Genomic DNA, 13,784 nt, shown 5'->3' with positions numbered 1-13,784 from the left:
ATTTTGTTTCTCCACCAAAAAATCAGGCCAAAGTGAGTTTCCTTCCTTTGTTCAGAGAAATGAACTTGGACATGCGACCTACAGTAGTCTCACCACAATGTGTCATAATCACACATCCTCCTGAAACCCCCCAAATGAACAGAAGTTGCACACTGCTGCATTTCACACCTTGGACCACATTGTAAGAAATATGACACTGATAACTGACAGTGACATCGGTGGATGCTTGTATCTTTCTTCTCCCAGTGGCCTCAGCGGACTCTGAGTGTTCATTGAGTCAAGCTGACATTAGAGTTGTTTTTTTCCCCCTCATGATTATGCTGTTGAAAAAAAAATGTTTTGACATCAGAGATGACCGCAAATGGGGCGGGGGAGATGAGGAAAGACATGCAACAAAGACCCCTCACCAGTGCCTCAGTCCCCTACCCAAGTTGGGAGCTCTCACTATGTAATGTGGAAACAGCATGGACACTACAGAGAATATAGCCATGTTTCCATCAGCCTGTTTAGATGTGCATCTAGAAGTATTGCATCGTAAAATTATGATGGAAACGCCAAAATTCGAATTAAAATCCCCTGATTCACACAAACTAAAATATGCTCGCTTTAGCCGGGTTTTGGTTGATTCGAAAAAATGTTGATTCGCGAAACGGGGGATGGAAACAGTTATGTTCGAATTAAGTCTGACGTAGCGCACCTCTCTCCATGGTGATATCCACACTCTGGGTCGGGAAGGCAGTAATGCATTTACAAGCTGGTTGCCAACCGCCAGAAAACGTAGAAGAAGAAGAATGCGAGACTTGTTTTGTTTCCGGTTCTGCGGAAAACTCGTGCGAGTTTGTAGTTTTCACCAAAGTCCGTACATTTAATGGAAACATACAGGATTCGTATTTCTTTTAATGCGCATTTCCCAACGATTCGAATCACTTTTGGGTGGAAACATAGCTAATGAGTGTGTCTTAAATCACATACTTCCATTAGTACACAAGGAAGTACAATGTACGCTATGTACTTCTTGTGTGGTGCACTAATTTCAGCAGGGTAGTTTTGTCTCAAATCATGCATTGCACTCCTGGGAATTTTTTTTTTTTTTTCAATTGCCTCTTCTTCTTCTTCGTCTTCTTTTTAAACAGAAAATTGCAAACAGAGGGTAGAGCATTACTGCCAACTTTTGACCACTATCTCCACCCACACATAGCCTAAACCAAACTTATGCAATGATGTCAGTGCTGCCGTAGCTAGGAGTGAGTTAGCTAGCTCACAAATGCTAACATTAGCTAGCAAGCTAACGTTACAACCCGCATAATTGTTTGTGGTACCAAATCAGTACAAACCCAACAACATTACTGATGGCTTCTATTCAACAACAGTATTGATACTTAGTGCAAAAGACATGTAGAACTTACATCTGTAGGCCTACAACACGGCGGTATTCATAATCAGCTCAGGCTCCTTGCTGTCCCCAGCTGCCATGTCAAAAGTTAAGAAGTTTGTCACGCAGCTTCCACTATGTCACAAAGGCAGCAACCATTGCAGGTAAGAAGTGTCCATCATTCTACACTCAACTTCTGGACCATTTGAGTGCGCTAGTATTTCACTGAATTTTACCATACTTTGCAGGGTGAACGCATTTAGCAAACTTGTTTACTTAAAGTAGCCTATGTAGTATGCAATTTGAGACAGTAAAGCTAATAGGACTAGATGTTTCAATCCCTTTGGTAAGTAGGTAACACTTGACGGCAGCAGTCAGTGTGGAGTGGTGAAAAGGGGAGGGTATGTATATCACTGGGGTCATCAGGTGGGCACCCTGCTTCATTGACATTTCGTTGACTGAAGCCCATGATGTCTCCACAGGGCTCAACGGTGTACCCAGCGTCCCAGGTACACCCCTCTCCATGCCATACCCTCCATGTCCCCCGATGGACTCTGCATGGCAGGGGTGTCCTTCTCCCTGAGCCAGGTGTATGCCTGGCTGCGTACCATCTGTCTTTATTTTGGTGCCCAGTTGTTGTTGTTCCGTTTGATCCAGAGCCAATTGCTGCTTCTTTTGGCAGCACTTGACACGGACTTGATAGCCTGTTGGAGGGAGCAGCCCCTCATCCCCATTTTCCTCAACAGACTGGTGGTAGATGTTGCGATAAATCCCCTGCATCCCACCTCTACTGGGAAGATGATGGTCTTCCAGCCGTTCTGGGATGCTTCAGCTGCCGGGTCAGAATATTTGTTTTTTTTTCTCTCGTAAGCCTCTTCAACCCCATCTTTCCATGGTACTGTCAGTTCAATGACATAAGCCATCTTTGCTGTGGGAGACCACACAACCATGTCTGGCCGGAGTGTTGTAGCCACTATCTCTGGGGGAAACACAAGCTTTTTATCAATGTCCACTTCCAGTTTCCAATCTTGAGCAGACTGCAGGATGCTTGCATCCTTTGGTGTTGTTTGGTGCTCTTGAGGTTGGCCTGCTGGTACAAAACGTAGGAAGTGGACCTTTCTTGCTGATGTTTGTGGAAGATTATTTGTGGTGGTTCGCCTCTGTTCCAGTGTTGATGCCAGCTCTCTGAGTACTTGGTTATGCCGCCAAGTATAGCGCCCTTGGGTGAGACTTGTCCTGTACCCTGACAGAATGTGCTTAAAGGGAAATTTCAGTTTATTTCAACCCGTCTCCTATCGTCCTAAATTTGTTTCAAGTGACTAGTGACATAGAAATAAAAGTTAGCATGTTAGCCGTTAGCCTAGATACAGCCGGGGCGCATAGTAGCATCAGACCTGTTAAAACGTAAGTGAACGGGCAACCTTCAAGTGCAAAGTTAGTCCACTAAACAAGCTTTTTTCCACAAAGACCGCCTCATATCGTTAGGATAAATGTCAGAGAACATATAGAAAACGACATGTAAACGTGTTGTCTTACCTTACCGGTGTGGTGCCATGTTTGTTTATCCCTCTAGCTCTGCTTTCCAAAGTGCAGCCGAAATATATCTCGCCAGCTCTAGATAAAGCCCAGCTGGATACTAACGTTACTCCAGGTGGAGGTGTCTCGTCCTCGGTCACATCCAGACCTTGAAAATAAGGCTGCAACCGGTCCCATTCCTTGCAACAGAGGCATTCCTCACAGGTACACCACCAACCTCCAGAGCTACGCAGCCTTGCAGCAGCCATTCGTCCTCTACCTGTTGCGCCTCTCTCTCTCTCCTCCTCTGTTCTTCAATTTCACGAAGCTCTTCGTCAGTGTATCCTTCCAGCTGTTGCTGCTTGATCAGGCACGCTATGAGATCGCTGCTTGTTCTTGTGATATTTCGGCCGCGCTTTGGAAAGCAGTGCTAGATGATAAACAAACATGGCAGCACACCAGTAAGGTAAGACAACAAGTTTACATGTTGTTTTCTATATGTTCTCTGACATATAGAAAACGATATGAGGCGGTCTTTGTGGAAAAAAAGCTTGTTTAGTGGACTAACTTTGCACTTGAAGGTTGCCCGTTCACTTACGTTTTAACAGGTCTGACGCTACTAATGCACCCCGGCTGTATCAAGGCTAACGGCTAACATGCTAACTATTATTTTTATGTCACTAGTCACTTGAAACAAATTTAGGACGATAGGAGACAGGTTGAAATAAACTGAAATTTCCCTTTAAGGGATGCAGGTGCTTGACACAGGGAACAGGCGGGATCTTCTCCATACCATAGTTTCAGATTTGCGGGGGAAGGTAGCAGGTCGTACGTGGCTCTGATGATGAAACTCAGCAGCGCTCCCTCCATCTGCCAGATGTCACGCCAACTGAGCTTTTTCTTCTCCAGGCTCTCCCATTTGGTCCATCTCCCCTGCCTAGCCATTGAGACGGCTTTGGCATGTCGCTCTGCTTCTTCCTGCCTCCTGATTTCCTCAACCACAAGTCTTGTTTTCTGCACTGATGCTGCTTTTTGCCATAGAGGAGCTTTTGGGATGAGCCCGAGACCTGCTCTCCCGTGCTGGACTTGGCCAACCACATCTCTGAAATAAAGAGCAGATTTTGCACTCTGAATAGCTTCTGATGGAGTCCACTTCCTTCCCGTCACCATCTTGGGGGCCGCTGTTCGAATGACTGTGTCGTCTGATTCAGAAAGGGTCATGACCAGCCTTGTTTTGGTGCATTTGAATTCTTCCATGAGTCCTGCGATTGGTAATTCCAATTTGCTGTTCCTGTACAGTCCGATGGAACTTAGGCAACGTGGAACTCCAAGTCACTGTTTCAGCCAAGTGCTTATCACCCGTTCCAGACACACTGATTGTATTTTATTTTATTGCTCAGAGCATTTAGTGCCTCAGTGATGATATTGTTATCCAAGTATACTGAAACAGTTTGACACTTTATATTAGCCTACTATGTAATTTTATCCCAGGCCCATCATGAGAGTGATTATTCTGACCATAGGTATCACTTCCTCCACAGTTATCTCCCCAACTGTAGGAGAGACCGGGGATGGAACATGGGATACTTCATTATTCATTATCCATAACCGCTTGTGTCCTGGTCTAGGGTTGTGGGATTGGGGGCTGATGCCTATTCCAGCTAATATTGGGCACCCTGTTTTTTTTTCTTTTTCTTTTCCCAGCAGCACTGAAGACAAAGGTTGTGTCCAAAATCATTCACTCATTCACTACTCTTTACTCACTATGTAGGGAGTTCTATGTAGAGGACTATATAGTGAGCTCATCTGCAACATGAAAAAACACTTTCAGACACTGCTCGCATCATTTTCTCTGGGCCGTTAATGACGTCAAACATGCCATATCAGTGTCACCTGTTGGACCATCCATAACAAATACCATCATGCATATTTGTGATGAATACATGATAACAGGGGTGTAAATATAGACAGTGCACAAAGTGCACTGGGGCCTGTGAAGTGGGAAGGACTTGTGAATGATTCAGATTGCTGCCTTGGAGCTACACCTGAGCTCAAAAAAGAATTCACATTGAATTAAAAATGGTGCCAAATCTGTCAAGACTGACAGCACACATCTACAAGCCTAGTGAGCAGTCATGCCTTTTAAACATAAAAGCGGCAATAAGAAAGGACAAGAGAGAAACGAACAAGGGGAAAAATAAGCAAAGCTCCCCAAATTAGATTCCTTTGGCTTTTTTCATAAACAGCTGGCAGTGATTTGTGTATGTGTGTGTGTGTGTGTGTGTGTGTGCCTTATAACTAGTAGCTGCACCAGGGCCTGTCACAATAGCGTGCACTGGAGCTGTGTTAACTACCTTACATCACTGCATGATATCTTTTCTGCAAATTAATAAATAATGTTGCAAAGTGCTTTGTGGCTGTTCGTGTTGTGATTAATGCTCCGCTCTCATTAAACGTGCACTGTTGTACTGCCAGTCAGACAAAAGGAGAAAGAACAGCACCATTGCAACCTGTCTTACAAACATAAGTAATTTTCCATTTTAACATTTGATATGTTGAAGTTTGTTTTACAAGCTAGTCATGTAATAAATTGTGAGTTTAATGTGTAACATTATGCATTACGCTAGTGTGGCACAAATCACAGCTAATAGCGACCCAGCTCGCTAACGTTAGCTTTAACATTATTAGCCGCCCTCTGTACAGCACTAATGAGAGTCAGTTGCTGACGACTACACATTAAACTGACAGTTAATACATAAACTGGTAAAACTAACTTCAACATCATCGAAAGTTAAATGTACAACAGGTTGTAGTTGAGCTGTTCTGTCTCCTCTCGTCCGTCTCTGTGTCCGTCCCTTACGGTGTCTGTTCCTTCAGCACAATGCATAGTGGGATATATTGCTTGGTTAGTGACCATTGGTTTCACACTTCTTTTCACAGTGCATTGTGGGATACTTTGATAACATTATAGAGAATAATAATTCCCACTATACATTCAGACAACTCTACAAAATGTGTGTCACTGTGTTGTGGCCCGTGTAGGTGGTTTTGGACACAGCCAATATTTACACCTCACACGGAATCACGAGATGAATAAAATGTCATACATTTCTTATAAAGGAAAAAAACAGACAAACAATTAGCATTTAATGTGTAAGGTTGCTTTTATTATTTCATTTATTTTTTTCAAGGTAGCATATTTTGTACTATCATGTAAACCAGAAGCAGCACATTACTGTTCAGTTGGACTGTGGTGTGGTTTCCTAGATATACTGTTGTAGTATAGCTTGACTCCCGAATGCAGGGTGAGTATATGTTCCCGTGATACTCATACAATTACCAGGAAACGGAGACGATGTTCAAAGTATAACGGTAGCCTTTACTGGTAGCCATGTCAACGACAACAGACACGAGCAATCGAGCCCTGATCAAATACAGTACAGGTGAACATAGTCGAGTACCGAGTGCTCGATCAAGATATATCACAGACTGAATTAAGTGATAGTTACAGTGGTTTGACAAAACAATCCTAGCTCAAGGTCCACTTACTATCTTTTTCCAGTGCTTTCAAATGCATTTAATGATGATCTCCACCTGCCTTTATTACCATGAGATGCTGTTGAAGCTCTGGAGAAAGCCAGTAAGTGGAGCTCAGATTATTTTGCTAAAGTACTGATTTCCAAGGACAAGAATGAACTTACCTAGAATTATGACACTGGTGTATTGATTAGATATTTTGCATTAATAAATGTTTATTGTCAGAGTCTATCATGATGATAAGAATGAAGACTGATGTGTGTATGTCCTGTTGAGTTCAGTGTAACACAGGAAATGAAGACTGTCCTGTAGAACAATGCAGCAGCGACAGCAGAGAGACACAAAGAGCTGCTCAAACATGACAGGCAGAGAAAACCTCATGACACTTCTGCTGCTGTCCGGTCTGCTTCTAAAAGGTAGGCTTCATGTTGTTCTCCTTAGGATTGGATTTGGTCAGTGATGGAAGAATTCAGATGCTCTGCTTAAGTCAAAGTACCAATACAACATGTAAAAATACTTTATGTGTCCAGGGCCCAGGGTGTCAACTATGATCAAATCTTGAAACTTGATTTTTTTATAAAGAAGAAAAAGATAATGAAATCGGATAAAATCGTGTAATCCAGTAATGATTCTGATCCGGATAAAACCTTCAGCATGTGTTCAAAATATTTTAGTAGGACTGGGTAGAGGTGGAGGACTTGAGTCACATGATTTCACTCAAGTCAGACTCCAATTTAATGTAGGCTAAGGACCTAACTAACACTGATGAAAGACTCGATCTAGACTTAAGGCAGATTACTTGAAATGTCTGGACTATTTAATTTAATTTATTTTTCTAGATATCGAGAAGATGTGTTTTGTTTTTGAAACATGATGACACATATGTGGCAGCGGCTGGTATTCGTAGCCACACCAGGAGAGCTCTGTCCTCACAACTCTTCTTGGAGGAATGGCAGTGTGTAGGCTACAGCAGCATCATGAGCTTCACTTTGTGCTTTTATTCGGTACTATCTGCGTGATACATGTGAGTCAGGTCTCAGTAACTCATTCATTATTGAACGTGCTTTGCAACCAGCGACACACTGTCAGCTCACGATGAGAGCCGACACATGAGCTGTTAACTGTATATCCTCAGGCTGTCTTCAAACTTATTTGTACAAGGTTTTGATATCGCCACAGTGCGTAATGATTGTTCACGCCTGCTTTCCCAGCATAAATTTTTAGGTGCGCTTGCTGTGCGCACCCACGCGCCATGAGACCACCTTTATTTTGGCATCCTGTTCCTGCGTGTTGGGTCCCTGTCAGTGCATTATTAGGGTTAGGGTTAGCCCTAGGGTTAACCCTAACCCTAGGGTTATTATCATCCCCTTTCTCTCACATCTGCAGCTATGTTATGGGAGTGACGTGTCACGTGTCGTTCACCCTGAACATTTGCATACAGAGAGAAAGTATTTAAATCCTTTTCCTTTTAAAATACTAATAGGTTTAATCATCAGATGATTCTGACTCATGCATTAATGTAAAAGCAAGATCTCACTGTTGCAGTTGGTTGAGGTGGAGCTCATTTTAAACTATAAACTCATGATTTTTTCATTTTAGAATCTTCTGCTATTTTCTTCTCTAGTTGATAGTTTGGTTTGTAAAAATAGTGAGACATAACGTCACAGTGACCCAGAGCCTAAAGTAACATGTTAACAATGTTTATTTTATCCAACTAACAGTCTAAACCTCAACATTTGATTTATTAAAAGGGAAAAGCAGCAGATCTTCACATTTGTGAAGCTGGAAACATGAAATGTTTTTGTATTACAAATTATTTAAATGATTATCAAATAAGTTGTCAATTAGCCTAATTTTCTTTTCGATTTATAGATTCATTGATCAACTAATAGTTTCAGCAGTACGTTTTCATATGTTTTGTCTGCAAAAATTGTAATATATAAAGTAACCAGTAACTAAAGCTGCTGGATAAATGTAGGGGAGTAAACAATACCACTAATACTACTATTTCCCTCCAAAATGTAGTGGAGTAGAACTAGACCAGGGGTCAACAACCTTTACTATCAAAAGAGCCATTTTTGAAAATCTGTCTGGAACCACAAAATATATTTGTGCCTTAAACTGACGGCAACACAGCCTATTTACGCTTTCCAATAGACGTACATGAATATTCATTACTATGTTTATGTTTACAAAGTCGCTACTCTGCAGTGGGCTTTTTATGATTATTTGGTAGGCTACTTAAACTTTCCAGCGTCAGTGGTGAAAGCAAACAAATTTGTCCACTCAGTACAAAATTCTCTATTTGTTGTAGATGATAGATGTTATAACTTTTTTTTTTTTTTTGGTGTATAGGCTACACATTTATACAATTGGAAAATCTAATAATCACTTTAGGAATAAATAACTGTGATTCGTTTCCATATGTTTTTTTTGTCAAAGCCACAGGGAGCCACATGTGTCTCCTGATCCGCAGGTTGCCCCTGAACTAGATAGTGGCATGAGAAGACTCAGATTTGTATTTACAGTACCTGATGTATTTAGTTACATTCCTCCACTAGGCAAAGTTTAATTTATTTATTTTTTTTTATCTTAATGAGTTTGTGAGAATGACTTGACTGCTGGATTTAAAGAACAAAATGTAATAAAACTTTGGTCAAATCTATGTACATTTATTTATATTTTGCACTTAATTTGTTCAACCATTACATTGATTAGGCTACTTATTAAATCGTTCAGTACAGTAAAGTAAAAAAATTAATACATAAACAAGGATTTTGTCCCCATAAAATAACCCCCCAAATAGCTGTCGTACCAGACAAAATATTTAGATACAGTCTTTGGTAGTACCGATGTAAGGTTCAGTGTGTGAGAGCGTATTATCAATAACTCTGTGACTCTCATGATTTTTCCTGCAAATTTTGCCACAGACAAAAGTCCATGTCATAAAATTATTTATTGTATTCTGTTTATCTGCTATTTAAAAGCATTGAGACAAAGTGCAAAGAAACACATTATAATGCCATTGAAGAGTTGGAGAATAGAAAATAAAATTAAAATCAAGACTCAGACACGTATAAAATACAGGACTAAAAGTTACAGTGCACTGCATGAAATGAATAATTATTTGATTTAATAAAAGACAGTGGCAAACATAAAAGTCTTCAGTCTTGGTATAAAGGACCTTAGAGTTTCGGTAGACCTGTAATTTTCTGGGAGTTTGTTCCAGATATGTGGTGCATAAAAACTGCTGCTTCTCAGTTTTGATTCTGGGGACACAAAACAGAGGCATCCCTGTAGACCTGACAGGTCTGGATGCTTCATACTGTGGCATAAGGTCAGGAATGTATTTGGGCCTTCAATCATTCAGTGCTTTAAAAACCAACAGTAGTATTTTGAAAGATAGAGGGCCCTAGATGTGATGATTTAAAACAACTGTCTGTGTTTTCTGTATTGTTGACATATTTTAATACATTTCCAGACAAAAAATTAAAACTTGTAATATTCAACTGCTAATTTCTTAAGAAATAAAAGATGTCAGTAGGACAACGTAAGTAAATGGTTGGGATCCAGTATTATAGCGTCACAAAATCTAAATGATAACAGATTCTGATGTAACACTGGTCACCTGCTTTTCAATCATCCATGTCTGAGCATTTGAAAAATGTTAATGTAACAATGAGTTTGTTTAGTCATCATTTTTGTGACTTCTGTGTTCCCAGTTGTGACATGCAAAAAGGATGCCGTGTTTGTGTACAGCAGACTTAGAGGTAATGCCCTCCTGCCATGTATCAACCCGGTTTCCCCAGACTGCTCCTTGATCACCTGGACCTTCTACAAAGGCGGCCGGGTGCGGTACACCGAGGAGGTCATCAGGGGTCAGGTGAGGGCGGAGTCAGACAAGTCCAGCCGCATGTCCATCACATCCAACTGCTCACTCATCCTCCGTGAACTCATTGTCGACGACGCCGGCTCCTACGTCTGCGTGATGCATGGACAAGCCCTCACTGATGTTTACCTCTCTCTCCTCACCATCACTTCACCCTCCACCATCACTGACCTGCAGCCTGGAGGAACCCTCACTCTGAGCTGTATCCTCTTCACCTACTATGATGTTGGGAGCTGCAAGTCATACTCCAGCATGTTCAACCTCAGCTGGGCAGCTGAGGACGGTTCTATGCTGCCCAAAGACACCAGGTTTTTAGTTCTCTGTCCTTTATCTGTCATTACTGATTGCTGCCTTTCAACTGTGTTGTGGGAAAGTTAATTTTGGAGGAAAATTAGTCTTTATTAACCAAAATGTTTATTAGTTTTAACAATAGAATTATTAAACATCATCTAAAAAAAATAATTTCAATCAACATGCTAATGTTTTTAGCACAAGCCTATGGCATTTTACATTGTATATATTAGCCTAGAGGCTAGCGAAATTTCCTTATAACCCAACTAATACTGGGATACCCCACAAGTCTTAATTGGATAATTGGAAAATATTTAATTTGTAAAAAGACCTAATTTGGAATATTTAAACAGAATATGCTGTTTACATTACCTGCAACAAATTCAGAATATGTCATGTTCAGAGTATTAGGAGAATATTGGTGTTAAGGCAGCCCACACACTTTTTTATGTTAAAATAAATTTTGTTTTGACTTTAAAGAAGTTAATGTTCAAGCTACCTTAAAAATTGAGTTAACTGAACTTGAGTAGTATTTTTGTCATGATCCAAAACAAATTAACTTTCTTCATCAAATAAACTTGATCTAAACTCTAGAAGTTGTTTAAATCATTGCAATATTATTACTCAAGTTTAGTTTGGTTAAATTTTAATGCAGCTTGAACACTAAGTTTTTAAGTTAAAACAACTGCTTACTTTTTATAGTGTCATTTTACGAAACACACACACACACACACACACACACACACACACAAAACAGGACGAAATAGTGCATTTTGGGCACTATTTTAAGCAGTGGATTAATTCACATTTGGTGCTCTAGCTATTATTTGTAGCAGCAGGACTGTGTCTGTGGGATTGAGTTAAAATAAATTATGTAGTGTATGTTCATGCTAATGAAGGAACATGGTACCCAGTGACACAGTGTGGCTCACTGATGTGTTTTTAATAGTATTTCCCCTCTGCACAGGTATGCGCAGATTGCCCACACTCGCTGTAACATCACTCTGGTCACAAAACTCCAGGGGGAAGACAACAACAGGAAGTGGAGGTGTCAAGTCAACGCAGCAGATAACAGCAGGGCAACATTTCTAGACTTCACATCTACATTTTTGTTCCAACCTCCTTCCACTGCCCAGACTCTGATTCCTTCAGAAACCATCGACTGTCCAGTCCAGCTGCCCATCAGCCGCATCGTGCTCTGTGCCGCTCTGCCAGTCATGGTGTTAATTGTGGGATTCTTCACATGGAAAGGAGATCGTAAGAGGGCCAAACTAGCTGCAGCTGGCATCGAACTTCAGGAGATTAACTGACAGTTTGCCACTGTGTCTTTCCTTGGGTTATTCTTTGCTTTCAGTAGGATTTCTTTACTGTATCTGTTTGATGGCCCCGTTTTTAAGCCCCAGTCCCCATGGATCCCAGACGGTGAAGACGTGTGATACAATTCAGATTTTCCACATGAAGCTAAGCTAACATCAGTAGGCTACTTCATGTGTTTTGGCACTGTGTGGTGATTGTGTAATAATTGTCAATGCCAAAACAGATTGCTTTTATATTTTATTTTTATTTCAAATTAAAAACCTGAAACTACTTTGAGTGATGGTTGAAATAAACCATAAACTGTACATACTTAAGGTAGGCAAAATTTGAATCATATTATTTATTAGACAACAAACACAAGTGAGCTTAAAATGTTTACACGTTTATCATATACCACTTAGAAGTTTGGAAACAGAATGCTGCCACTAGGTGACAGCACCAAGCCATAAAGATCAGTGTTTTACTTCCTCTGCATTGCTTTGACTGCACTGTTATTATTTTATCTATATGCTGCTGTATATTTGTAACAGCCCACATATTCAAGGTTGAACCAAGCGGCAGGTTCAACCTTGAATATGTTCGGCAGTTCATTGAATGGCCACTTGAGGCTGGCTCCAAGAGTGAGTAAATCTCCATAGACCCCCATGTTAAAGGGGAACAACACCTAAATTAAAAATTCCAATATGCTATTTCCATGTTCAGTCAATATTTGTGACCATGAGCTGCTCTGTCTAAAAGCCAGAAATCCGAGAAGTAAGCCTCAAACTTGTGATGTCATTACGTATAAAGTCTAGACAGATAGAGAGATAGATGGATGGAATAGTAGAAGGGGATAGGATTATATCATATAATTCAGTGTCTGTTTGTTTGGTTTATTTTTCTTTAATTATTATTAACACTACCATTTATGACCTTTTATACAACAGTTAGTTCTGACCGAGTAATTTGATTGGACGAGAGGCATTCCATGTACTGATATAGACTACAACATCACTGGGACATGTAACAGTAAAATCATTCCGCTCACAGGTGTTATAAAAATACAACCGTTAATTAACCAACTGTCACACTCGCTACATTGACGCAAACTGACACTATAGCGTTACACCAAGAAGATGGATATTTTCCCCAAAATTGCATTTGGATTAATCAACGTTTCATCGGCCGAACTGGACGAAGTTACACAGCTGCAGATCAATGTAAATACAAAGTAGCTTGTGAGTTCCTGGGTGTGTGCTGCGTTGCCTGGCAACAGACTGGGGGAACTGTTTTTTTGGCGGAGCTACATAACATACTTAAATCATTTATTTGATCACCTTTTGTTAACATTTCCTTACAGCATTGCTGTTTAAGCTGTTGTTGAACTGTTGTATAAAAGTAATATCACACTCGAGGTCGTGATGTTGTACTGTATATCGTCACGGCTGTAATTGGCTGTAACTGCCTCATGCCTATGACTGAATCACAGCCGTGACGATATAGCTACAGTCAACATCACTCCCCCTCGTGTGATATTGCTTAAAAGCGCGGTATGTAAGAATGTGGCCAAAATGGTTACTGCACTCAAATTCAAAATACTGCCGCGAGTCGTGTCGCCCCCCTCCCCTACAGATTCGAGGTTGCTGGACAGCGGCATGCTGGAGACTGATTTGTTTGCCCACGGGTGGCTGCCGTGGCAGGCCGCGTCACCGCTTCCTTTATCTTCAGTTTTCCAGCGGACCGTTCAAGCAAGTTCGGCTTCTCTGCTGCTAATGCTGCTGCCGGGATACAGCTAATGCTGTGGGTCGATGACCCACCTGCACATGGGCTACAATGTATGATCGAAAATGAATAACAGTTTAAAGTATTCAAAATGTCCATCCC

The 13,784-nt window shown here is 40.9% G+C and overlaps 1 protein-coding gene across 1 annotated transcript; it reads left to right on the top strand.

Moving 5' to 3' along the window:
• Positions 1 to 6,704: 6,704 nt before the first annotated feature.
• On the top strand, positions 6,705 to 12,192 carry LOC117260166 (uncharacterized). Its single transcript, XM_033632074.2, has 3 exons — positions 6,705 to 6,840; positions 10,147 to 10,621; positions 11,572 to 12,192. The coding sequence occupies exons 1-3, from the start codon at positions 6,741 to 6,743 to the stop codon at positions 11,912 to 11,914; spliced, it is 918 nt and encodes a 305-aa protein (XP_033487965.2). The 5' UTR covers positions 6,705 to 6,740; the 3' UTR covers positions 11,915 to 12,192.
• Positions 12,193 to 13,784: the final 1,592 nt, after the last annotated feature.

The sequence above is a fragment of the Epinephelus lanceolatus genome, chromosome 4 (assembly GCF_041903045.1).
Source record: "Epinephelus lanceolatus isolate andai-2023 chromosome 4, ASM4190304v1, whole genome shotgun sequence".
Lineage (NCBI taxonomy): Eukaryota > Metazoa > Chordata > Actinopteri > Perciformes > Serranidae > Epinephelus > Epinephelus lanceolatus.
Note: the sequence above shows the minus strand (reverse complement) of the source record. Positions and strands in the feature narration are given on the sequence as shown.

Bases quoted from the DNA above. Each gene is read 5' to 3' on its own strand.
- LOC117260166 (XM_033632074.2), top strand. From the start codon at position 6,741: ATGCAGCAGCGACAGCAGAGAGACACAAAGAGCTGCTCAAACATGACA. The intron at 6,841-10,146 runs GTAGGCTTCATG...CTGTGTTCCCAG, and splicing joins GTCCGGTCTGCTTCTAAAAG to TTGTGACATGCAAAAAGGAT. The intron at 10,622-11,571 runs GTTTTTAGTTCT...CCCTCTGCACAG, and splicing joins ATGCTGCCCAAAGACACCAG to GTATGCGCAGATTGCCCACA.